The sequence below is a fragment of the Eucalyptus grandis genome, chromosome 5 (assembly GCF_016545825.1).
Source record: "Eucalyptus grandis isolate ANBG69807.140 chromosome 5, ASM1654582v1, whole genome shotgun sequence".
Classification (NCBI taxonomy): Eukaryota; Viridiplantae; Streptophyta; class Magnoliopsida; order Myrtales; family Myrtaceae; genus Eucalyptus; species Eucalyptus grandis.
In genome coordinates, this window is record NC_052616.1 from 7122952 (window position 1) to 7147447 (window position 24496).

General features: G+C 38.1%; 2 protein-coding genes across 2 annotated transcripts; both read right to left on the reverse strand.

The window, feature by feature from the left end:
* Positions 1 to 8482: 8482 nt before the first annotated feature.
* On the reverse strand, positions 8483 to 9700 carry LOC120293570 (NAC domain-containing protein 41-like). Its single transcript, XM_039313249.1, has 2 exons — positions 9326 to 9700; positions 8483 to 9064 (listed from the first exon to the last, which is right to left on the reverse strand). The coding sequence occupies exons 1-2, from the start codon at positions 9698 to 9700 to the stop codon at positions 8483 to 8485; spliced, it is 957 nt and encodes a 318-aa protein (XP_039169183.1).
* A 7428-nt stretch (positions 9701 to 17128) lies between these two features.
* LOC120293571 (NAC domain-containing protein 41-like) lies at positions 17129 to 18283 on the reverse strand. The gene is made up of 2 exons (XM_039313251.1): positions 17909 to 18283; positions 17129 to 17647 (listed from the first exon to the last, which is right to left on the reverse strand). Exons 1-2 carry the CDS (start codon positions 18281 to 18283, stop codon positions 17129 to 17131), a joined length of 894 nt encoding a protein of 297 aa, XP_039169185.1.
* Positions 18284 to 24496: the final 6213 nt, after the last annotated feature.

Sequence of the window (24496 nt, forward strand, 5' to 3'; positions counted from 1 at the left end):
CTCTCTAAACCATTACAAGGCCCCAATTTACATACTTTTCTCTTAATTAGAGCGCTTTGAATTTAACAAGAAAAGATCTACAAACATCATAAAAAATTCCGAATATCGACCTTAATTTTCTGAAAAAGAAGGATTAGTTAGCATCTTTGCTTGTTCCTATGTACTTTGAAAGCTGAGATTGAGAATATCCTTCAAACAACTTTAGTTGACAGTTCTTGTCCTCCCATCGGAGAGAGGCAGGACAGCTAAGCATTAGCAAGGACTTGTTCCTTTGGACACATGGGTTTTGGACACAACGGTTTTCACGCTAAACCAAGTCAAACGACTCTTTCTTAATCGTGTCTTACTTAGGAACCGAGTCAACTGAATTGTCATGCCTTTTCATTGAAGTTATTGGCAAACCAGCCGAAGAGTTGTCCGTAATCCCCGTCTTTACTTGCTCCGTTGAAAACATAGACAAACAAGGACTCTTCCGATGGATTTTTTAGGCATTTTGTTAGGTGTCGCCCATCATGACATTTCTCACTAATCGACCAGTTGTCACTTTCATTGACCCGCTTTGCAATGATTAATTATTTTATTTTCGTCACATTTTTATTAGAATTTAGATGTGACATATACTTTCAAGACTCGGAATTTTTATAATTTACGATGCATGCAAACTTCTTCCATCCAAATATCAAAGGAAATTTCGTGTGCCTCATATGCTTTTGTAGAAGACGAGTGAACCTTCATGGTCGACGAGTCCATCAAGCCCATGCTCGAAATCAGATTCATTTGGTGGTGGCCATCGGCTACCCTACCAACCATGTAATCGAAGATCCAATTATAAAATTCCATAAGCACATATAGTACAGGAAAAAATGGGGGAAATCATGATCAGAAAGTGTCTTTGGAAGTGGGTAAGGGGTGAGGGCGGAACGGTCACGGGCAGGTGACGGTAGAATGCGGGTGGGTGAGAGACGTGGTTGGGGGTTAGTTGGGATTGAAGGCAAGGGAGCAGGAGGCGCGGAGCTTTCGCGTGCGCGACTCCACGAAAACGAACGCGAACCAACCCTTGCGTCTTCGTTTTCCAATTTCGCGTGCCCGGGCGTCATCGCAACCGTACCTTGATCACAATTCACACAATCTGTCATTTTTCACTAAACCATTTTTTAATATTTAAAAAAAAGAAAATCAAGAAATTGGACCGAGTCTTCAACTCGGGTTATATTAGATTTGAGGTGCGGTTCGATTCAAAGTTAACGTACACTCAAATTGATTTAACGTACACTCAAATTGATTCGGGATTCAGAAAATTCGAACCGAATTGTTTACAAACCTTGCTGGCAGCAGGCCCAGGAGAAGCTACAGATGGCCCGTCACGATTGTGCCGCTAGACGGGTAGAGAGGTTGATCCGTATAATGTAGACATTCGTCATTTAATTTCTTCATTTTCGTCTAGTCCTTCTCGGCTTATCTCGTCTCAGTTAATCTATGTCTTCCGCTCGTCGCTGTGCGGTATGGCTGGATTGTTTTCCGACGTAACTTCCCTCTCATCAGGAGTCAATGTCACGGGGAGGTGGTGGATTTGCTTTTGCTGGCATGATTGGTTGCAACGGTCGCTTCCAAGTCAATCCAATTTAATTTTCTTGTCCACGTGTTGTATGGACACGCGGTAAATTCCTAATAATGTCTTGCGGGCTCACCTTAGGTGTCCCGTCGGATGAGGCGAGTTCCCACATGAAATTGATACGATTCAATGACACACGTGCATTGGACCCCGACAGAGTATGAACGCCTCATCTCTTAACGCGCATTGCCATATCAAAAAGCGTGACCACTTGAGCTCCGATCCACAAAAACTACTGTTGGAGTGCACTTGTCATTGGGATAGTAGGTCCCGAATCATACTTTCTCCAAGCAATTTGACCACGATCGCAGTCTGAATTCAATTAAAAGCTACTTTCGGTACTTCTCATTTTTAGAGCCCTCGTCTATCGCTATCAGTTGGCATCCAATGCCGGATTTGATGCCACATGGACTACATGTCCACATTGTGCTGATCACGTGAAGTTTGATTACTTGATCACTAAGTTGAAGAGTCATTAGACTATGTAAAATTTGCACATATAAACAAGAAGATAGAGTGGATAAAGAAAAGAAAAAGAAATGTTAAATTAAGGATATTAAATTGTTGTAGCTATACAGACATATAAAATCATGATATATATATATTTTAAATTTCATCAGCGTCCTATATAAATTTTATGTCTAAAACATAAATCAAACGGTATTTTTGAAATTAAAGACAAAAACTATGTACTGTGAAAAATAAGAATACTAATTCTCTTCATATGATAGTATATTTATATCAATCAATTTTCAACCTTGGGTTATGCATGCAAATTCCTGTTTATTTTTCTCTTTTGTTAGATGGAGACGTTCTTATACTAGGAACACAACCGGACACCGACAACATGCAATTCTTTGCGTTGTCCATCTTCACTCATTGTTCTACTCAAATTCTATTTATTTCATGAAAGAAGTTTTCTTGAAAAACATTTTTCAAAGTTTCTGGCGTAGGATGAAGTTTAAGTGATTAGAAGTATATTGTCTATAATTCATACACAATCTCTCATTTTTCACTAGACTTCTTTTTAATATTTAAAAAACAAAAAACCAAGAAATCGAACTGAGTCTTTGATTAGGGTTATATTAGATTTGAGGTGGAATTTGATTTAAAGTTAATACACACTTAAAACAATTCGAGATTTTAGAAAATTTGAAAAAATCCATTTACAAACCGACCGGCGACGGCCTGACAGAGGCTATAAATGGCCCATCAAGCCTGTGCCGGGTACAGAGGTTGATCAATATAATGTAGGTATCCTCTATTTAATATTTTCGTTTTTTGGTCTCGTCCTGTTCAACTAATCTCGTCTCCGTTAATTTATGTCTTTGCGTCCGTTGGCTGTGTGGCGTGGCTGGATCATGATCCGATGCACCTTTCCTCTCATCAGGAGTCAACGTCAGGAGGAGGTGGCGGGCCTGCCTTTGCTGGCATGATTGATTGCACCTGTCCCTCGGAAGTCAATCCAATTTCATCTTCTGTCCACATGTTGGACCGACACGCGGTAAATTCTTGATTATGTCTAGCGGGCCCAGCACAAGTGTACCGCCACGCGTCCCTATGAGAAATTCATACGATCCGACGGTGTACGTGCATTGAATCTCGACAGAGTATGAACACCTCAGGCCTCGATGCAGGTCGCAATCTGGCAAAAGTGTGAACACCTTGGCTCGGAGCCATAGAAGATACTGTGGAAGCTCGGCTCGTCACCAGAATAGAAGGTCCCGAGTCATAGTTTCTAGAAGCAATCTGTCCATGATAGAAAATTTTCTTTACTATCATGGTCTTTGAACTCCAATGAATTTAATAAATAGTTACTAATAGTTTCGGTACTTCTCATTTTCAAAACCATTACCTAAAGCTATAAGTTTCATCCAACATTGGACTCGATGCCACGTGGACTACATGTCTACATTGTGTAGACCGCGCGAAGTTTGATTACTTGTTCACTAATTAGGAGAATCATTTAGATTGTAAAATTTGCACAAATAAATGAGAAAATAGATTGGATAAAAGGAAAATAGAAATGTTAAATTAAGGATATTAAGTTGTGATAGCTATGCAGATCTATAGAATCATGTATTTTTTTTTTTTAAATTTCATTAGTGTCCATAAATAAATTTTATGTCTAAAACATAAATTGAATGGTATTTTGAAAGGCCGGCCCTATTTTTCACCCTCTAAATAACTATATCCACACCTTTTTCCTAAAAAGACAAAATTGTCCCCAATCTTTCAATTGCTATTTAAAATTATGGACGGACTCCCTTTTTTTTCCCCTTATTTTTCCCAATTTATTTAGGATAATTACCATAATTAAGAATTTCCTATATCTTTTTTTTAGCATATTAAAGAAAAGTGCATGCTTAGGTGTTTCTATAACATTTTACATGATTCATGTCACCAATAGTAAGAAAAAAGACATTTTTTAATATAGTATAAGAATGAAAAATCTCTTCTTCATCATGATCTTATAACAAATTATCTACCATTTTGTTCCTCTAATCTCAAGAGCTCATTTTCTTGGTGAAATTTTTATTAATTTAATTAGTCTTAAATATATGTATCAAGTCTCTTTATTTATTTATAGGAAAAAAAGATAATTTTTTTGATTATTATATTGGCAAGATACTTTAAATAGAGCATAAAAAACATTAGAGGAATATTTTTTGCAAGTTGTTCATAGATGATATTAATTTTTGTCAATCCAAAATAATAACTTTTCACTAAATTTTTTAAAAAATTCTTACTTATGCAATGTTGGATTTAATTAAATTTTCCATAATTTTGATCGCCAACATAGAAAAGAATTGGATTTCTTGGAAATTTCTCTTTTTGACAAACAAATTCTTATTGAAATTATATCAAACAATTAAAAAAAAATAGTTCCTTTAAGATAAAAGGAAAATTTACAATAAACAAAAGATAAATTTATGAAATTCTTAATTATGATAAGTCGAACCTATATAGATATCGAAATACAAAAAAAAAAGGTAAGTAAATAAATTTGTAACCACCAAGACAAATTGCAATTGGAAGATTGACGGTAGTTTTGTCTCTTTAGTGTAAATGAGGGTGAAGATAATTATTTAGAGGGTGGAAATAGCGCCTAAAATTAAAGACAGAAGCTATATTACGTAAAAAAATAAGAATATTACTCTTCATATAAAGGTATATTTATATCAATCAATTTTCAACCTTGGGGTATGCATGCAATTTCTTGTTTATTTTTCTCTTTTATTAGCCTCGGACGTTCTCCTTCTGGATACACACCTGGACACCGAACACATGCAATCCTATGCATCATCCGTTGCACTTATTTTTCCATTAAAGTTCCATCTACTTTTTTCAAATTTTTTGGTGTTCGAGGAGTGGAAAATTAGTGGTAAAAAAAAAAAAATTGTTTCTGATCGATAGGCTGGGACTCGCGTCCTCTTGCCCTTGTGTAGCTTCTCATCCTCACATCCTCGCACCCTCTCGTCGCCCTCGCATCCTCTCTTTGTTATTCCCTCTTTCTTACACGTTCTCTTCTCTTCCCTCTAGAGCTGCTCCTTTTTCCCATCTTTGTCATGCGATTTAGGGCTTCTTTGTCTTGTCCATCATCTCCAGAGCTACTCCTCCTCTGGTGCTGCCTCGCGCTTCTCTTACAAATTGCAGAGTAGAGAGGGTGCGCCGTTATTGTTTTCGCTTTCATTTTCTAATCCATGGAGGCGCGATTCCTGAGGTAATTATTGTAATTAGCTCTCATTTCTATAAATCAATCTCTTTGCTTAATGGCCTATTCAAGGGAAAATGCAAAAACCAACTCTTTGAGTTTAGTCTGATAGCAATATCTTTCCATTTGGCGCCATTAGCGGTTTTGGGTCTTCATACAATTGTTTGTTCGGATGATTCGTCCCGACAAATATTGTGCGATTCTTTTGTTTTCTGAACATGGATCGTGGTCTCTTCGTTGATTTTGTGTTTTTGGAGCAGCTTGTGTTGTCCCACGGTATCAATATATCTGCATTATTGATTACTCAGCTTTAAATTAGAGTGGAAGGATTACTATAGTCGGATGGGAAACTTAGCATCTACCGGTCAACATATATGTAGGAACTTGTCGAGATGTTTGACATTTTTTGGCCTTTATTGCCTAGAGAAAACCATATCGAGTACCTTGTTAGTGATTATCAATAAGCTTCATAATATTTACTACATCTACTACAGTGGGGACTTGATTTTAGGATAACATCGAGCTAACCTAGGATGGAGTTTGATTTATTTGAAGTATATTGTCTACAACCGGTTTGAATGAAGAAGACACCTACTTATTTTGTTCACGTTGAAATAAAATTGAGTGGATGCAAGAGCATTTGCATACCTAATGCATGTATTCTTGAATAGCAGCTTGTGCTGTGTCATGTGGTTCTGGCTCTCTAGTGTTGCCCTTCTAGGATTGCACGCATTTTGTGTTTCATGATCAATGTGCTCCAATATAGATGGATCATGACAAAATCCAAGTGGCGGTAATGGTTGTGGCTGCGACATTTATGACAATTATCATACTAGTTACAGATAATTATAATCATTTTGAGAACCAAATATTGAGAGAAGCTCATGTGAATCGAGATTACGAGAAAGAGTTGTATATGAATCGTGTGTTATATAGTGACGATACTTATTGTATAAATCAAATATGGATGCCGTCGAATGCTTTTTTAGAGCTTTGCAAGGTGCTCAGTGCAAGTAACTTGTGTTCCACAACCATATCATTGGATGTAATGTCAGGTTCAAAATCATCGGGGGGAGATTCCATAGGTCAATAGAACCCGTGCACATATATTTCAAAATTGTCTTTCAAATGATTTTGTAATCGTACAAACATGTGGTAAAAGAATTGGCTGATTCCATTTCTCTTGAGATAAGTAATGATCGAAGGTTTTAATGGTTGAAGGTTTTATCCATATTTTAAGATATGGAATTTGGAAAAAAAAGAAGTCTTTATACATTGCTCGAGAAGTTTCATTAGTATTTGGTTGATAACTATATTTCGGAGCAATAGATGGAACTCATGTGCACGCATCAATTCCTCTTAAAATTGAAGGAAGATTTTGTGGTCGGAAGGAACACAAAATGTATTGGTTGCTGTTACATTTGACTTGAGATTTTCTTATGTGTTAGCTGGTTGAGAGGGCACTCCACGTGATTCATGTATTTTTTTTTTTAATGTAATTTCAAAGCCGGATGGATTGAATACTCCTAGAGGTAAGAAAATGAAATTTATACTCAATTTTTGGTATTGAGCTGAGTATCTTAAGAATAAACTTTTTTTCTAACTTGTTGGAATATATTATCTTGCCGATGCTAGTGGAATGCAAAATGGCATCATCTCTCTATTGTGATGTTAGATACCATTTGAAGGAGTTCAGTGATCGCCCACTTGAAAATAAGAAGGAACTATTCAATCTGCGCCATTCATCTCTAAGAACTACTATCAAAAGAGCATTTGGAGTGTTAAAGAAGCAATTTCAATTGAATATTTTTGGTCGTTAAAACACAAGTCAATGTTGTCTTAGCTTGTTGTATTATTCAAAATTTTATTACAGCCCAATGACTATTATTGAAGAGATGAATAGACAAATGGAATCTTAAAGAAAAAAAATCCAAGAATCCAACTTTCTCAAAGAGAGGAAAACGAGGAAAATAAGATATGGATATAAAAAAGGGGTAGGATTGTGCACACGATGTGGATTAGTTACTAAGAGGTTAGAAGAAGCCAATATTTTTCTTTTTGTTTCTTTTGAGCGTTTCATTTAGAACATGTGGTTTTTATTCCTTTAGTAATAATCATCTTTGAAAATTAGTACTAGTCCTATTTATTATTTGTTTTCTTATGCAGCTGTTTAAGTTCTTGCTTAATTATAGTGATGGGTGAGATGGTCAACCAATCTAGGTGATCTAAACCTATGTAACTTATTCTATTTGAAATTCTTGCTAATGAATTAACCAAAGGTATCAAGCCCTCGAAACATTCAAACTCTTTTCAATTGCTCGAGTTGCCGATAGAATAAAAGAGAGACTTGGCATTCATTTTACGAAAAAGTAAAGACTCGGAAAAATATTTTTCGAATAATGATTAAATATGACGCTTAGAAAAATTAGTCAACGGAAACTAGTTTCATCATTGATGATAATTTATACCTAACTATTTTGGTAGTTGATAAAAATATTTTTTTACTTGTTAATTCTTGTAGGTAATACAAACAATTATTTTTAGAAAAATATTTTCCAAATCTTTAGTTTTGCGTAAACAAAAAATGCACCTTAAAATATGTTGATTTTTCTTAATTTTGACAAATGTACACATCCCATCGATTAATTGATTAAAACTACTATAGTGTCAAGAATTCATCACACTAGGAGGGTTTAGGTGGTTATATATAAACCTTTTTATTTTTTATTTTAAATTTTGATACAAATACTATCAATTAGCCGTGGAAAGTTTCTTTTTCATGATTATTTGTGTGAAAAATATGTTATATCGGCAGAGTACCTTACATACATTCTCTTATGAACTAATGTTGCATGAAACTAGTTGTCAACATTTTTGTTTTTTTGTTTTTTTATTTTGGCCAAGCAGGAGAGTTATTGACTCAATTTCTCAAATATACTCGCTTTTGATCTGTGGCATATTATTTTTAAAAAGTCTTTCATCCTGAGTTGTATAAAATATTTTATTTGAAAAAAAAATCTCATTTATATAAAAAAATCTCATATATATATATATATAGCAAAAGCAGAACAAAAGTATTTACATCGTTTGAATGAGCCTAAAAAAAGAGCATGCGTATGGTTCAAGTCTTTTAAAAACTAGAACTGCAAAAAATGCTAAACAAGTAAAAACGGATCAGCCCATGCCAATGTGGCTGGAACATCTTGCTCTTGTGATTCAGCAACGCTCCTTTGTTGATGGAGAGAAGTCGGACCCCACGTCTGGTTGTCCGGTGTGCCGAGTGTGGATGCGAGCATCGCATTTGTATCGTCTTCTGATGGATTAGCAAAAGGATTTGAACCAAAGAGATAATCGGCGTCAACCACCGGATCTATATCCATATCCATCAAGCGATCAATCCATTCATCGTCATCATTGATGACTTGCTCTGCTGTCGTAGGAAGTAAATCTGCATATGCCCCTGCTGACATCTGAAGTTGTTCGGCATATGCTACGCTGCTGCTAAAGGCTTGGGAAGTGGCGGGTTGAGCTCCATCCACTGTGGATGAGGACGCAATGGCAAAGTCACAGATGACGCTTGAGCGATCACTGGAGTCATTGAGTAGGCACATCCTCTTCGCTCGTCGATTCTCATCTTCAAATTGCACCGGTATGTCGGCCGAAATTACAATTTCCTTGTCTTTTAATTTCTTCTTGTCTCTATAAAATTTGATTTTGCATAGGACGTACTTGCACCGCTGCACCGAGTTAAGCCAAGCGATTAACAATTTCCAGCATGTAGAGTGTCAAAAGGAAAAAGAACGATACGGGAGGGTTAGATTATGGAAGGAGGACCAAGAACCTTTCATTACCGCCCTACGCACAGGAACCATGTTTCCTTGAAACAAACGGATCGTTGCTAATAGGCATTAAGCATCATTACATGAAAAATCGATGCCAATATTCTACCATCAATGCGAGTCAAAGAATTATCAATAGACATGGAATGAAAACCTTACCCTCTCGTCGCACATTGAGAACTCGTACATGATCCAGCGCCCGCTCGTTGCACTCGAGCCACGTCCACCTTGAAACTTGAAGGACTTCTTGTAGCCAGCCAACTCACCAAGAATGTCGGGGATTCTCATCGTGTGCTGCTCTTTCCATGTCCCGGACCCGGCGGTCCTTAAAACCCTCGACTTGTTCTTTCTCAACGTGGTGAAAACGTAGAACGTCTGCTCCGAGGTGGTGTCGAAGATCCTCCAAGGCTCTTGGCTGTACAGGTCGCACTCTTCGATAAGACCGGGAGGCAATGGCGCGCCCGTTGCTTTCTGCTGGAGGTAGTGAGCGAAAAGGTGCTCATCAGTTGGGCGAAACTTAACTAGCGGATTCATGTTGGCGATGATCTCTCTCGTTCTTCTTCTTCTTCTTCTTCTTCTTCTTCTTCTTCTCCTTCTTCTTCTTGATCTCGTTCTTCTTCTTCTTTTTGGTTCTCGATCTTGTTCTTCTGCTTCTTCGTACCGCCTTTCCTTTTTTTATCGTAAAAAAAATTAAAAGAGCTCTAGAAAAAGAAATACTAAAAAGTGGCAGGGCCGGGCTAGAGAGTAGAGACAGCCAAGCCCGGTCCCTTCTTCTTTTTCTTGCTTCTTCTTGCTTCTTCTTCTTCAAACCGTCTTTCCTTTCTTTATCAATAAGGAAGAGAGAGAGAGATCATCGACCGCCTTTCCTTCTCCGCACCTGTGCTGGCTCAGCGCATTCCTTCTCTTTTCTTTCTGAGCGCAGCCACTCCCTCCTTCTCCTTTCCCTTCTCTTGGACGCTAGCTGAGGAACGGCATGAAGAAGAAAGGACGTACATCGGGATGAAAGACAGGGATAACGACAACGGGGCGAGCGATCACGCTTAATGCTCGGTCGGGGGGCATTTTGTTAAATTAAGGATATTAAGTTGTGATAGCTATGCAGACATATAAAATCATGATTTTTTTTTTTAAAATTTCATTAGTGTCCGTAAACAAATTTTATGTCCAAAACACAAATTGAATGGTATTTTGAAAGGGCGGCCCCATTTTTCACATCCACGCCTTTTTCCTAAAAAGATAAAATTGCCCCCAATCTTTCAATTGCTATTTAAAATTATGGAGGGACTCCTTTTTTTTCCTTATTTTTCCCTATCTATTTAGGATAATTACCATAATTAAGAATTTCATATATCTTTCTTTTAGCATATTAAAGAAAAGTGCATGCTTAGGTGTTTCTATAACATTTTACATGATTCATGTCACTAATAGTAAGGAAAAAGACATTTTTTAATATAGTATAAGAATGAAAAATCTCTTCTTCATCAATGATCTTATAACAAATTATCTACCATTTTGTTCCTCTAATCTCAAGAGCTCATTTTCTTGGTGAAATTTTTATTTATTTAATTAGTCTTAAATATATGTATCAAGTCTCTTTATTTATTTATAGGAAAAAAGATATTTTTTTAATTATTATATTGGCAAGATACTTTAAATAGAGCATCGAAAACATTAGAGGAATATCTAGGTATACACTAAAAATATCGTGCAGAATGAGGTATCTTTATATATTTTTGGAAGTTGTTCATAGATGATATTAATTTTTGTCAATCCAAAATAATAAATTTTCACTAAAATTTTCAAAAAAAAAATCTTACTTATGCAGTGTTGGATTTCATTAAATTTTCCATAATTTTGATCACCAACATAGAAAAGAATTGGATTTCTTGGAAATTTCTCTTTTGAAGAACAAATTTTTATTGAAATTATATCAAACAATTAAAAAAAAAATAGTTCCATTAAGATACAAGGAAAATTTACAATAAAGAAAAGATAAATTTATGAAATTCTTAATTATGATAAGTAGATCCTATACAGATATTGAAATACAAAAAGAAAAAAAAGGTAAGTAAATAAATTTGTAACCACCAAAACAAATTGCAATTGGAAGATTGACGGTAGTTTTGTCTCTTTAGTGTAAATGAGGGCGAATATAATTATTTAGGGGTGGAAATAGCACCTAAAATTAAAGACGGAAGCTATATTACGTAAAAAATAAGAATACTACTTCTCTTCATATAAAGGTATATTTATATTAATCAATTTTCAACCTTGGGGTATGCATGCAATTTCTTGTTTCTTTTTCTCTTTTATTAGCCTCCGACGTTCTCCTTTTGGATACACACCAGGACACCGAACACATGCAATCCTATGCATTGTCCGTCTGCACTTATTTTTCCATTAAAGTTCCGTCTACTTTTTTCAAATTTTTTGGTGTTTGAGGAGTGGAAAATTTGTGGTAAAAAAAAAAATAGTTTCCGATCGATAGGCTGGGACGCACGTCCTCTGGCCCTTGTGTAGCTTCTCATCCTCACGTCCTCACACCCGCTCGTCCCCCTCGCATCCTCTTTTGTTATCCCCTCTTTCTTCCACGCTCTCTTCTCTTCCCTCTAGAGCTGCTCCTTTTTCCCATCTTTTCATGCAATTTAGGGCTTCTTTGTCTCGTCAAGCATCTCCAGAGCTACTCCTCCTCTGGTGCTGCCTCGCGCTTCTCTTACAAATAGCAGAGTAGAGAGGGTGCCCCGTTATTGTTTTCGCTTTCATTTTCTAACCCATGGAGACTTATTATAATTAGCTCTCATTTCTATAAATCAATCTCTTTGAGTTTAGCAAAATGCAAAAACCAACTCTTTGAGTTTAGTCTGATAGCAATATCTTGCCATTTGGTGCCATTAGCGGTTTTGGGTCTTCATACAATTGTTTGTTCAGATGATTTGTCCTGATAAATATTGTGCGATTCTTTTGTTTTTGAACATGAATCGTGGTCTCTTCGTTTCTTTTGTGTTTTTGGAGCAGCTTGTGTTGTCCCATGGTATCAATATATCTGCATTATTGATTACTCAGCTTTAAATTAGAGTGGAAGGATTACTATAGTTGAATGGGAAACTTAGCATCTATGCCGGTCAACATATATGTAGGAACTTGTCAAGATGTTTGACATTTTTGGCCTTCATCGCCTAGAGAAAACCATTTGGAGTACCTTGTTAGTGATTATCAATGAGCTTCATAATATTTACTATATTTACTATAGTGGGGACTTGATTTTAGGATAACATCCTTCTAACCTAGGATGAAGTTTGATTTATTTGAAGTATATTGTCTCCAACGGGTTTGAATGAAGAAGACACCTACTTATTTTGTTCACGTAGAAATAAAATTGAGTGGATTCATGAGCATTTGCATAACTAATGTATGTATTATTGAATAGCAGCTTGTGCTGTGTCAAGTGGTTTTGGCTCTCTAGTATTGCCCTTCTAGGATTGCATGCATTTTGTGTTTCATGATCAATGTGCTCCAATATAGATGGATCATGAAAAACCAAGTGGCGGTAATGGTTGTGGCAGCGGCATTTATGACAGTTATCATACTAGTTACAGATGATTATAATCATTTTGAGAACCACATATTGAGAGAAGCTCATATGAATCGAGATTACGAGAAAGAGTTATATATGAATCGTGTGTTATATAGTGACGATACTTATTGTATAAATCAAATATGGATGTTGTCGAATGCTTTTTTAGAGCTTTGCAAGGTGCTCAATGCAAGTAACTTGTGTTCCACAACCATATCATTGGACTTAATGTCAGGTTCAGAATCATTGGGGGGAGATTCCATAGGTCAATAGAACCCGTGCACAGATATTTCAAAATTGTCTTTCAAATGATTTTGTAATCATACAAACATGTGGTAAAAAGAATCGGTTGATTCCATTTCTCTTGAGATAAGTAATGATCGAAGGTTTTAATGGTTGAAGGTTTTATGGCCCTTGTGTAGCTTCTCATCCTCATGTCCTCGCACCCTCTCGTCCCCCTCGTATCCTCTCTTTGTTATCTCCTCTTTCTTACACGCTCTCTTCTCTTCCTCTAGAGCTGCTCCTTTTTCCCATCTTTGTCATGCAATTTAGGGCTTCTTTGTCTCGTCAAGCATCTCCAGAGCTACTCCTCCTCTGGTGCTGCCTCGCGCTTCTCTTACAAATAGCAGAGTAGAGAGGGTGCCCCGTTATTGTTTTCGCTTTCATTTTCTAACCCATGGAGACGCGATTCCGGAGGTAATTATTATAATTACCTCTCATTTCTATAAATCAATCTCTTTGAGTTTAGTCTAATAGCAATATCTTGCCATTTGGTGCCATTAGCAGTTTTGGGTCTTCATACAATTGTTTGTTCGGATGATTTGTCCTGATAAATATTGTGCGATTCTTTTGTTTTTTGAACATGAATCGTGGTCTCTTCGTTTCTTTTGTGTTTTTGGAGCAGCTTGTGTTGTCCCATGGTATTGATATATCTGCATTATTGATTACTCAGCTTTAAATTAGAGTGGAAGGATTACTATAGTTGAATGGGAAACTTTGCATATGCCGGTCAAGATGTAGGAACTTGTCAAGATGTTTGACATTTGTTGGCCTTCATCGCCTAGAGAAAACCATTTGGAGTACCATGTTAGTGATTATCAATGAGCTTCATAATATTTACTATATTTACTATAGTACTTGATTTTAGGATAACATCCTTCTAAACCTAGGATGAAGTTTGATTTATTTGAAGTATATTGTCTCCAACGGGTTTCAATGAAGAAGACACCTACTTATTTTGTTCACGTAGAAATAAAATTGAGTGGATTCATGAGCATTTGCATAACTAATGTATGTATTATTGAATAGCAGCTTGTGCTGTGTCAAGTGGTTTTGGCTCTCTAGTATTGCCCTTCTAGGATTGCACGCATTTTTTGTGTTTCATGATCAATGTGGTCCAATATAGATGGATCATGACAAAATCCAAGTGGCGGTAATGGTTGTGGCTGCAATATTTATTAGGGGTGTGCATGATCCGGGCGGGTGGTTCTCGACCTAGAATCGGGAACTGCCCACTAAGGACTGGTTTTGAAATATTGGGAACTGGATCCATCCGGGAACCGATCTTGACGCGAAACAATTTTAGTTTTCAACATGGAACGGTCGGGTCTATGAGTTGGGAAGGAGGGCAGGAGGTCTATGGTCGGGTTTCAACATAGAACGGTTGTGAAACAATTTTCGTGGCTGTGGCAGGTGGCGGCCGACGCGAGGGGGCAAATAGCAGCGGCGGCGTTGACGCTCGGGGAGGAATTGAAATGGCGATAGGATTAGGAGGAACCGAGGAAGAGACACAGAGAGAGAGAACCGAAGACGAAGGGAGTGAGGAGATGAGTTCTAATATAGGGTTTTTTTTAGTAATTTTTTTAATATTAAAAAGGTTCCAGTCCAGTTCGGGTGGGCGGATCCGCCCATGGAACCGGGAACTGGACCGGTACCCACTGGTTCTGAAAAATTGGAACCGGGAACCGGACCAGTTCCCTCAAGAACCGCCGGTTCCGGGTGGTTCCAGTTCGGTTTCGGGCGGTCCAAGTGGTTCATGGGTATTTTGCACACTCCTAGTATTTATGACATTTACCACACTAGTTACGAATGATTATAATCTTTTTGAGAACCACATATTAGAGAGGCTCATGTGAATCAAGATTACATGAGAGAGCTGTATATAAATTGTGTGTTATATAGTGATGATACTTATTGTATAAATCAAACGTGGATGCAATGGAATGCTTTTTAGACCTTTGCAAGGTGCTCGGTGCAAGTAACTTGTGTTCCACAGCCATATCATAGGTCAATAGAACCCGTACATAGATATTTCAAAATTGTCTTTCAAGTGATTTTGAAATCATACAAACGTGTGGTAAAATAATAGACCAATTCCATTTCTCTTGAGGTAAGTAATGATTGAAGGTTTTAATGGTTGAAGGCTTTATCCATATTTTAAGATATGGAATTTGGAAAAAAGAAGAAGTCTTTATACATTGCTTGAGAAGTTTCATTAGTATTTGGTTGATAACTATATTTCAGAGCAATAGATGGAACTCATGTGCATGCATCAATTCCTCTTGAAATTCAAGAAAGATTTTGTGGTAAGAAGAAACACAAAATGTATTGGTTGCTATTACATTTGACTTGAGATTTTCTTATGTGTTGGCTAGTTGAGAAGGCACTCCACATGATTCAAGTTTTTTTTTTTTTTTTTAATGTAATTTCAAAGCCGGATGGATTGAATACTCCTACAGATAAGGAAATTAAATTTATACTCAATTTTTGGATTGAGCTTAGTATCTTAAGAATAAAATTTTTTATAACTTGTTGGAAAATATTATTTTGCCGATGTTGGCAGAATGCAAAATGGCATCATCTCTCTCTATTGTGGTGTTAGATACCATTTGAAGGAGTTCAGTGTTCGCTCACCTAAAAATAAGAATGAACTATTCAATCTGTGCCATTCATCTCTGACAACTACTATCGAAAGAGGATTTGGAGTCTTGAAGAAACATTTTCGATTGAATATTTTTGGTCATTTAGAACACAAGTCGATGTCATCTTAGCTTGTTATATCATTCAAAATTGTATTATAGCCCAATGACTCTATCATGGAAGAGATGAATAAACCAATGAAATCATAAAGAAAAAAAAAAATCCAAGAATCCAACTTTCTCAAAGAGAGAAAAAAGAGGAAAATAAGATATGGATATAAAAAGGGGTAGGATTGTGCACCCGATGTGGATTAGTTACTAAGAGCTTGAAGAAGCCAATATTTTTCTTTCTGTTTCTTTTGTGCATTTCATTTAGAACATGTGTGGTTTTATTCCTTTAGTAATAATCATCTTTCAAAATTAGTACTAGTCCTATTCATTATATGTTTTCTTACTCAACTGTTTAAGTTCTCGCTTAATTATAGTGATGGGTGAGATGGTCAACCAATCTAGGTGATCTAAACCTATGTAACGTATTCTATTTGAAATTCTTGCTAATGAATTAACCAAAGGTATCAAGCCCTCGAAACATTCAAACTCTTTTCAATTGCTCGAGTTGTCGATACAATAAAAAAAGAGATTTGGTATTCATTTTACAAAAAGTAAAGACTCGGAAAATATTTTTCGAATGATGATTGGTTATGTCGCTTAGAAAAACTAGATAACGGAAAATAGTTTCATGATTGATGATGATTTATACCTAACTATTCTGGTAGTTGATAAAAATATTTTTTTATTTGTTATTCTTGTAGGCAATACAAACAATTATTTTTAGAAAATATTTTCCAAACCTTTAGTTTTGTGTAAATAAAAATTAACCTTAAATTTTCTTAATTTTGACAAATGTACGCATCCCATCGATTAGTCGAGTAAAAATACTATAGTGTCAAAGATTCATCACACTAGGAGGGTTTAGGTGGTTATATATAAATTTTTTTATTTTATTTTAAATTTTGATATAAATACTATCAATTAGCCGTGGAAAGTTTCTGTTTCATGATTATTTGTATGAGAAATATGTTATACCGGCGGAATACCTTACATACATTCTCTTATGAACTAATGTTGCATGAAACTAGCTATCAACTTTTTTGTTTTTTTGTTTTTTTTTTTATTTTGGCCAAGTAGGAGAGTTATCAACTCGACTTCTCGAATATACTTGCTTTTGATCTGTGGCATATTATTTTTAAAAAGTCTTTTGTCCCTAGCCGTATAAAATATTTTATTTGAAAAAAAAATCTTATATACATAACAAAAGCAGCAACAGTATTTACATGGTTTGAATGAGCATAAAAGAAGAGCACGCGTATGGTTCAAGTCTTTTAAAAACTAGAACTGCAAAAAATGCTCTAAACAAGCAAAAACTGATCAGCGCATGCCAATGTGGCTGGAACATTTTGCTCTTGTGCATCAGCAACGCTCCTTTGTTGATGGAGAGAAGTCGGACCCCACGTCTGGTTGTCCGGTGTGCAGTGTGGATGCGAGCATCGCATTTGTATCGTCTTCTGATGGATTAGCAAAAGGATTTGAACCAAAGAGATAATCGGCGTCAACCACCGGATCTATATCCATATCCATCAAGCGATCAATCCATTCATCGTCATCATTGATGACTTGCTCTGCTGTCGTAGGAAGTAAATCTGCATATGCCCCTGCTGACATCTGAAGTTGTTCGGCATATGCTACGCTGCTGCTAAAGGCTTGGGAAGTGGCGGGTTGAGCTCCATCCACTGTGGATGAGGACGCGATGGCAAAGTCACAGATGACGCTTGAGCGATCACCGGAGTCATTGAGTAGGCACATCCTCTTCGCTCGTCGATTCTCATCTTCAAATTGCACCGGTATGTCGGCCGAAATTACAATTTCCTTGTCTTTTAATTTCTTCTTGTCTCTATAAAATTTGATTTTGCACAGGACGTACTTGCACTGCTGCACCGAGTTAAGCCAAGCGATTAACAATTTCCAGCATGTAGAGTGTCAAAAGGAAAAAGAACGATACGGGAGGGTTAGATTATGGAAGGAGGACCAAGAACCTTTCATTACCGCCCTACGCACAGGAACCATTATTCCTTGAAACAAACGGATCGTTGCTAATAGGCATTAAGCATCATTACATGAAAAATCGATGCCAATATTCTACCATCAATGCGAGTCAAAGAATTATCAATAGACATGGAATGAAAACCTTACCCTCTCGTCGCACATTGAGAACTCGTACATGATCCAGCGCCCGCTCGTTGCACTCGAGCCACGTCCACCTTGAAACTTGAAGGACTTCTTGTAGCCAGCCAACTCACCAAGAATGTCGGGGATTCTCATCGCGTGCTGCTCTTTCCATGTCCCGGACCCGGCGGTCCTTAAAACCCTCGACTTGTTCTTTCTCAACGTGGTGAAAACGTAGAACGTCTGCTCCGAGGTGGTGTCGAAGATCCTCCAAGGCTCTTGGCTGTACAGGTCGCACTCTTCGATAAGACCGGGAGGCAATGGCGCGCCCGTTGCTTTCTGCTGGAGGTAGTGATCGAAAAGGTGCTCATCAGTTGGGCGAAACTTAACTAGCGGATTCATGTTGGCGATGATCTCTCTCGTTCTTCTTCTTTTTCTTCTTCTTCTTCTTAATCTCGTTCTTCTTCTTCTTCTTGTTCTCGATCTTGTTCTTCTGCTTCTTCGTACCGCCTTTCCTTTTTTTATCGTAAAAAAAAAAATTAAAGAGCTCTAGAAAAAGAAATACTAAAAAGTGGCAGGGCCGGGCTAGAGAGTAGAGACAGCCAAGCCCGGTCCCTTCTTCTTTTTCTTGCTTCTTCTCGCTTCTTCTTCTTCAAACCGTCTTTCCTTTCTTTATCAATAAGGAACCGAGAGAGAGAGAGATCATCGACCGCCTTTCCTTCTCCCCACCTGTGCTGGCTCAGCGCATTCCTTCTCTTTTCTTTCTGAGCGCAGCCACTCCCTCCTTCTCCTTTCCCTTCTCTTGGACGCTAGCTGAGGAACGGCATGAAGAAGAAAGGACGTACATCGGGATGAAAGACAGGGATAACGGCAACAGGGCGAGCGATCACGCGAAATGCTCGGTCGGGGGCATTTTGTTAAATTAAGGATATTAAGTTGTGATAGCTATGCAGACATATAAAATCATGATTTTTTTTTCTAAATTTCATTAGTGTCCGTAAACAAATTTTATGTCCAAAACACAAATTGAATGGTATTTTGAAAGGGCGGCCGCATTTTTCACATCCACGCCTTTTTCCTAAAAAGATAAAATTGCCCCCAATCTTTCAATTGCTATTTAAAATTATGGAGGGACTCCTTTTTTTTCCTTATTTTTCCCTATCTATTTAGGATAATTACCATAATTAAGAATTTCATATATCTTTCTTTTAGCATATTAAAGAAAAGTGCATGCTTAGGTGTTTCTATAACATTTTACATGATTCATGTTACTAATAGTAAGGAAAAAGAAATTTTTAATATAGTATAAGAATGAAAAATCTCTTCTTCATCAATGATCTTATAACAAATTATCTACCCTTTTGTTCCTCTAACCTCAAGAGCTCATTTTCTTGGTGAAATTTTTATTTATTTAATTACTCTTAAATATATGTATCAAGTCTCTTTATTTATTTATAGGAAAAAAGATATTTTTTAATTATTATATTGGCAAGATACTTTAAATAGAGCATCGAAAACATTTGAGGAATATCTAGGTATACACTAAAATATCGTGCAGAATGAGGTATCTTTATATATTTTTGGAAGTTGTTCATAGATGATATTAATTTTTGTCAATCCAAAATAATAAATTTTCACTAAAATTTTCAAAAAATCTTACTTATGCAGTGTTGGATTTCATTAAATTTTCCATAATTTTGATCGCCGACATAGAAAAGAATTGGATTTCTTGGAAATTTCTCTTTTCGACGAACAAATTCTTATTGAAATTATATCAAACAATTAAAAAAAATAGTTCCATTAAGATACAAGGAAAATTTACAATAAAGAAAAGATAAATTTATGAAATTCTTAATTATGATAAGTAGATCCTATGTAGATATTGAAATACAGAAAAAAGGGTAAGTAAATAAATTTGTAACCACCAAAACAAATTGCAATTGGAAGATTGACGGTAGTTTTGTCTCTTTAGTGTAAATGAGGGCGAATATAATTATTTAGGGGTGGAAATAGCGCCTAAAATTAAAGACGGAAGCTATATTACGTAAAAAATAAGAATACTACTTCTCTTCATATAAAGGTATATTTATATTAATCAATTTTCAACCTTGGGGTATGCATGCAATTTCTTGTTTCTTTTTCTCTTTTATTAGCCTCCGACGTTCTCCTTTTGGATACACACCAGGACACCGAACACATGCAATCCTATGCATTGTCCGTCTGCACTTATTTTTCCATTAAAGTTCCGTCTACTTTTTTCAAATTTTTGGTGTTTGAGGAGTGGAAAATTTGTGGTAAAAAAAAAAAATAGTTTCCGATCGATAGGCTGGGACGCACGTCCTCTGGCCCTTGTGTAGCTTCTCATCCTCACGTCCTCACACCCGCTCGTCCCCCTCGTGTCCTCTCTTTGTTATCTCCTCTTTCTTACACGCTCTCTTCTCTTCCTCTAGAGCTGCTCCTTTTTCCCATCTTTGTCATGCAATTTCGGGCTTCTTTGTCTCGTCAAGCATCTCCAGAGCTACTCCTCCTCTGGTGCTGCCTCGCGCTTCTCTTACAAATAGCAGAGTAGAGAGGGTTCCCCGTTATTGTTTTCGCTTTCATTTTCTAACCCATGGAGACGCGATTCCGGAGGTAATTATTATAATTACCTCTCATTTCTATAAATCAATCTCTTTGAGTTTAGTCTAATAGCAATATCTTGCCATTTGGTGCCATTAGCAGTTTTGGGTCTTCATACAATTGTTTGTTCGGATGATTTGTCCTGATAAATATTGTGCGATTCTTTTGTTTTTTGAACATGAATCGTGGTCTCTTCGTTTCTTTTGTGTTTCTGGAGCAGCTTGTGTTGTCCCATGGTATCAATATATCTGCATTATTGATTACTCAGCTTTAAATTAGAGTGGAAGGATTACTATAGTTGAATGGGAAACTTTGCATATGCCGGTCAACATATATGTAGGAACTTGTCAAGATGTTTGACATTTGTTGGCCTTCATCGCCTAGAGAAAACCATTTGGAGTACCATGCTAGTGATTATCAATGAGCTTCATAATATTTACTATATTTACTATAGTACTTGATTTTAGGATAACATCCTTCTAAACCTAGGATGAAGTTTGATTTATTTGAAGTATATTGTCTCCAACGGGTTTCAATGAAGAAGACACCTACTTATTTTGTTCACGTAGAAATAAAATTGAGTGGATTCATGAGCATTTGCATAACTAATGTATGTATTATTGAATAGCATCTTGTGCTGTGTCAAGTGGTTTTGGCTCTCTAGTATTGCCCTTCTAGGATTGCACGCATTTTTCGTGTTTCGTGATCAATGTGGTCCAATATAGATGGATCATGACAAAATCCAAGTGGCGATAATGGTTGTGGCTGCAGTATTTATTAGGGTTGTGCATGATCCGGGCGGGTGGTTCTCGACCTAGAACCGGAAGCGCTGCTAAGGACTGGTTTTGAAATATTGGAACCAGGATCCACCCGGGAACCCGATCTTCTTGCGAAACAATTTAGTTTTCAACATGGAACGGTCGGGTCTATGAGTTGGGAAGGAGGGGAGGAGGTCTATGGTCGGGTTTTCAACATAGAACGGTTGTGAAACAATTTTCCGTGGCTGTGGCAGGTGGCGGCCGACGTGAGGGGGCAAATAGTAGTGGCGGCGTTGACGCTCGGGGAGGAATCGAAATGGCGATAGGATTAGGAGGAACCGAGGAAGAGACAAAGAGAGAGAGAACCGAAGACGAAGGGAGTGAGGAGATGAGTTCTAATATAGGATTTCTTTTAGTAATTTTTTTTTAATATTAAAAAGGTCCCGGTCCGGTCCGGGTGGCGGATCCGCCTATGGAACCGGGAATCGGACCGGTAGCCACCGATTCTGAAAAATTGGAACCGGGAACCAGACCGGTTCCCTCAAGAACCGCTGGTTCCGGGGGGTTCCAGTTCGGTTCCGGGCGGTCCGGGCGGTTCCCGGGTATTTTGCAGACCCCTAGTATTTATGACATTTATCACACTAGTTACGAATGATTATAATCTTTTTGAGAACCACATATTGAGAGAGGTTCATGTGAATCGAGATTACGAGAGAGTTGTGCATAAATTGTGTGTTATACAATGATGATACTTATTGTATAAATCCAACATGGATGCAATGGAGTGCTTTTTTAGACCTTTGCAAGGTGCTCAGTGCAAGTAACTTGTGTTCCACAGCCATATCATAGGTCAATAGAATCCGTACATAGATATTTCAAAATTGTCTTTCAAGTGATTTTGAAATCATACAAATATGTGGTAAAAGAATAGACCAATTCCATTTCTCTTGAGGTAAGTAATGATTGAAGGTTTTAATGGTTGAAGGTTTTATCCATATTTTAAGATATGGAATTTGGAAAAAAGAAGAAGTCTTTATACATTGCTTGAGAAGTTTCATTAGTATTTGGTTGATAACTATATTTCAGAGCAATAGATGGAACTCATGTGCATGCATCAATTCCTCTTGAAATTCAAGAAAGATTTTGTGGTAAGAAGAAACACAAAATGTATTGGTTGCTATTACATTTGACTTGAGATTTTCTTATGTGTTGGCTAGTTGAGAAGGCACTCCACATGATTCAAGTTTTTTTTTAATGTAATTTCAAAGCCGGATGGATTGAATACTCCTAGAGATAAGGAAATTAAATTTATACTCAATTTTTGGATTGAGCTTAGTATCTTAAGAATAAATTTTTTTATAACTTGTTGGAAAATATTATTTTGCCGATGTTGGCATAATGCAAAATGGCATCATCTCTCTCTATTGTGGCGTTAGATACCATTTGAAGGAGTTCAGTGATCGCTCACCTGAAAATAAGAATGAACTATTCAATCTGTGCCATTCATCTCGACAACTACTATCGAAGAGGATTTGGAGTCTTGAAGAAACATTTTCGATTGAATATTTTTGGTCATTTAGAACACAAGTCGATGTCATCTTAGCTTGTTATATCATTCAAAATTGTATTATAGCCCAATGACTCTATCATGGAAGAGATGAATAAACAAATGAAATCATAAAGAAAAAAAAAATCCAAGAATCCAACTTTCTCAAAGAGAGAAAAAAGAGGAAAATAAGATATGGATATTGTTGACACCTAGTTTTTATCTTTCAAATACTATAAAAAAAAATCGAAAAAATCAATCAAAATCAAAATCAAAATCAAATAAAAAAAATCAAAATCAAAAAATTTTAGCTATTAATTTCTTTAAAAAAAAAAAAAAAAAAGAGTAGTGAGGTGCAGGTCGGGCCGGATCCGGCCTTGGCTCGACCTGGCCCTTTTTTCCTTTTATTTTTTCTTGCGTGAGCCTAAGCCCAACCCTCCCATTACTTTTTCTTTTTCTTTTCTTCCCCTTCGCACAGCCCAACTCTCTTTTTCCCTGCGGCCCGGCCCACCTCGTTGTCTTCTCCCTCGGCCGCTTGCTGCACGGGGAATCGCGAAGCAGTGTAGCCCCGTTCGCATGGGGAAATGGCGAAGCCGAGCGAGGGGCAGAGGCGGAGGAGACAGCATCATCTCGCGGCAGGTCGGCGGGTTGGGAGCGATTTGGACGCACGCGGAGCTGATTCGCGCGCACGCGAAGAAGCGAGGGGGATCCGCACCACAAAGGGAAAAAAACAGGAGAAAAACGGGGGATGGAGAGAGAGTAGGGGACCAGAGCAAAAAAAAAACCAGAGAAAGAAAAACGAGAGGGAAACACGGGGAGGAGGAGTCGTGGTGGCAGCCCTCGCCGCGCCACCGCTACCCCTTGCAACGCCCTGCGGCAGCCCGGCTGCGACGCGCCCGCTGCCCTTCGGCGTCGACCCCATAGTACCCAACGCTGCAGCTCCGACACCAAGCGAGCGAAGAGAATCGGAGGGAGAGGCACAAACGGAGCGAGAGAGGAGAGCGAGCTCGGGCGGAAGAAGACTCGCCATCGCCGTTCGTGCCGTTCTTGCCGCCACCACCGCTGCTGGCCGGAACACCGACCCCAGAGCCCTCTTGCCGCGATCCCGTCCGTGCCGTTGTCGCTGCCCAGGGGAGCGCGACGGCTGCTGCGGCTCGGCCTTAACCCGACGCCGTCAAACCGAGTCGCGCCCCCTTGCGACGCCATCCCGAACCGGCACCGCCGACCCCTGCGCTCGTTGCTTTCGCCGGACCCGCGCCGACTGTGACTCGCCGTGCTCGCACTGAGAACCGCGAGGACCGCCGCGTCTCCGCCCCTACTCCGCTGCGCCTCCACCTACGAGAATCCCGAGCCCCGCAGTAGCTCGCCATCGCCACCCGCGTCTCCATTTGTCACTCGCCGCGTCGCCGCCGCCGTCAAGTCCGTCGTTGCCGTCATCGGCGCCGCCAAGGAGCCGTAGGGCTTCGGCCACGAACCGGGTTGCACGGATCGGGCGCGGGTCGCGAAACAGTAGGTTTTTTTTTTTTAAACAATTTTGGGTTTGTTTTGGGCTTGGTTTGTTTTTGCTTGCGGGCTTAAGGATTTAAGAGATTGTGGGTTTAGGGAGTTGTGGGCTTCATTTTTAAAATAAAAAGATTCGACTAGATTAGGCCGGTTAGGCCCAATCCGGGCGAAGAAAGGCCCGACCAAGGC

Bases quoted from the DNA above. Each gene is read 5' to 3' on its own strand.
- LOC120293570 (XM_039313249.1), bottom strand. From the start codon at position 9,700: ATGAATCCGCTAGTTAAGTTTCGCCCAACTGATGAGCACCTTTTCGCT. The intron at 9,065-9,325 runs GTAAGGTTTTCA...AACTCGGTGCAG, and splicing joins TCTCAATGTGCGACGAGAGG to CGGTGCAAGTACGTCCTATG.
- LOC120293571 (XM_039313251.1), bottom strand. From the start codon at position 18,283: ATGAATCCGCTAGTTAAGTTTCGCCCAACTGATGAGCACCTTTTCGAT. The intron at 17,648-17,908 runs GTAAGGTTTTCA...AACTCGGTGCAG, and splicing joins TCTCAATGTGCGACGAGAGG to CAGTGCAAGTACGTCCTGTG.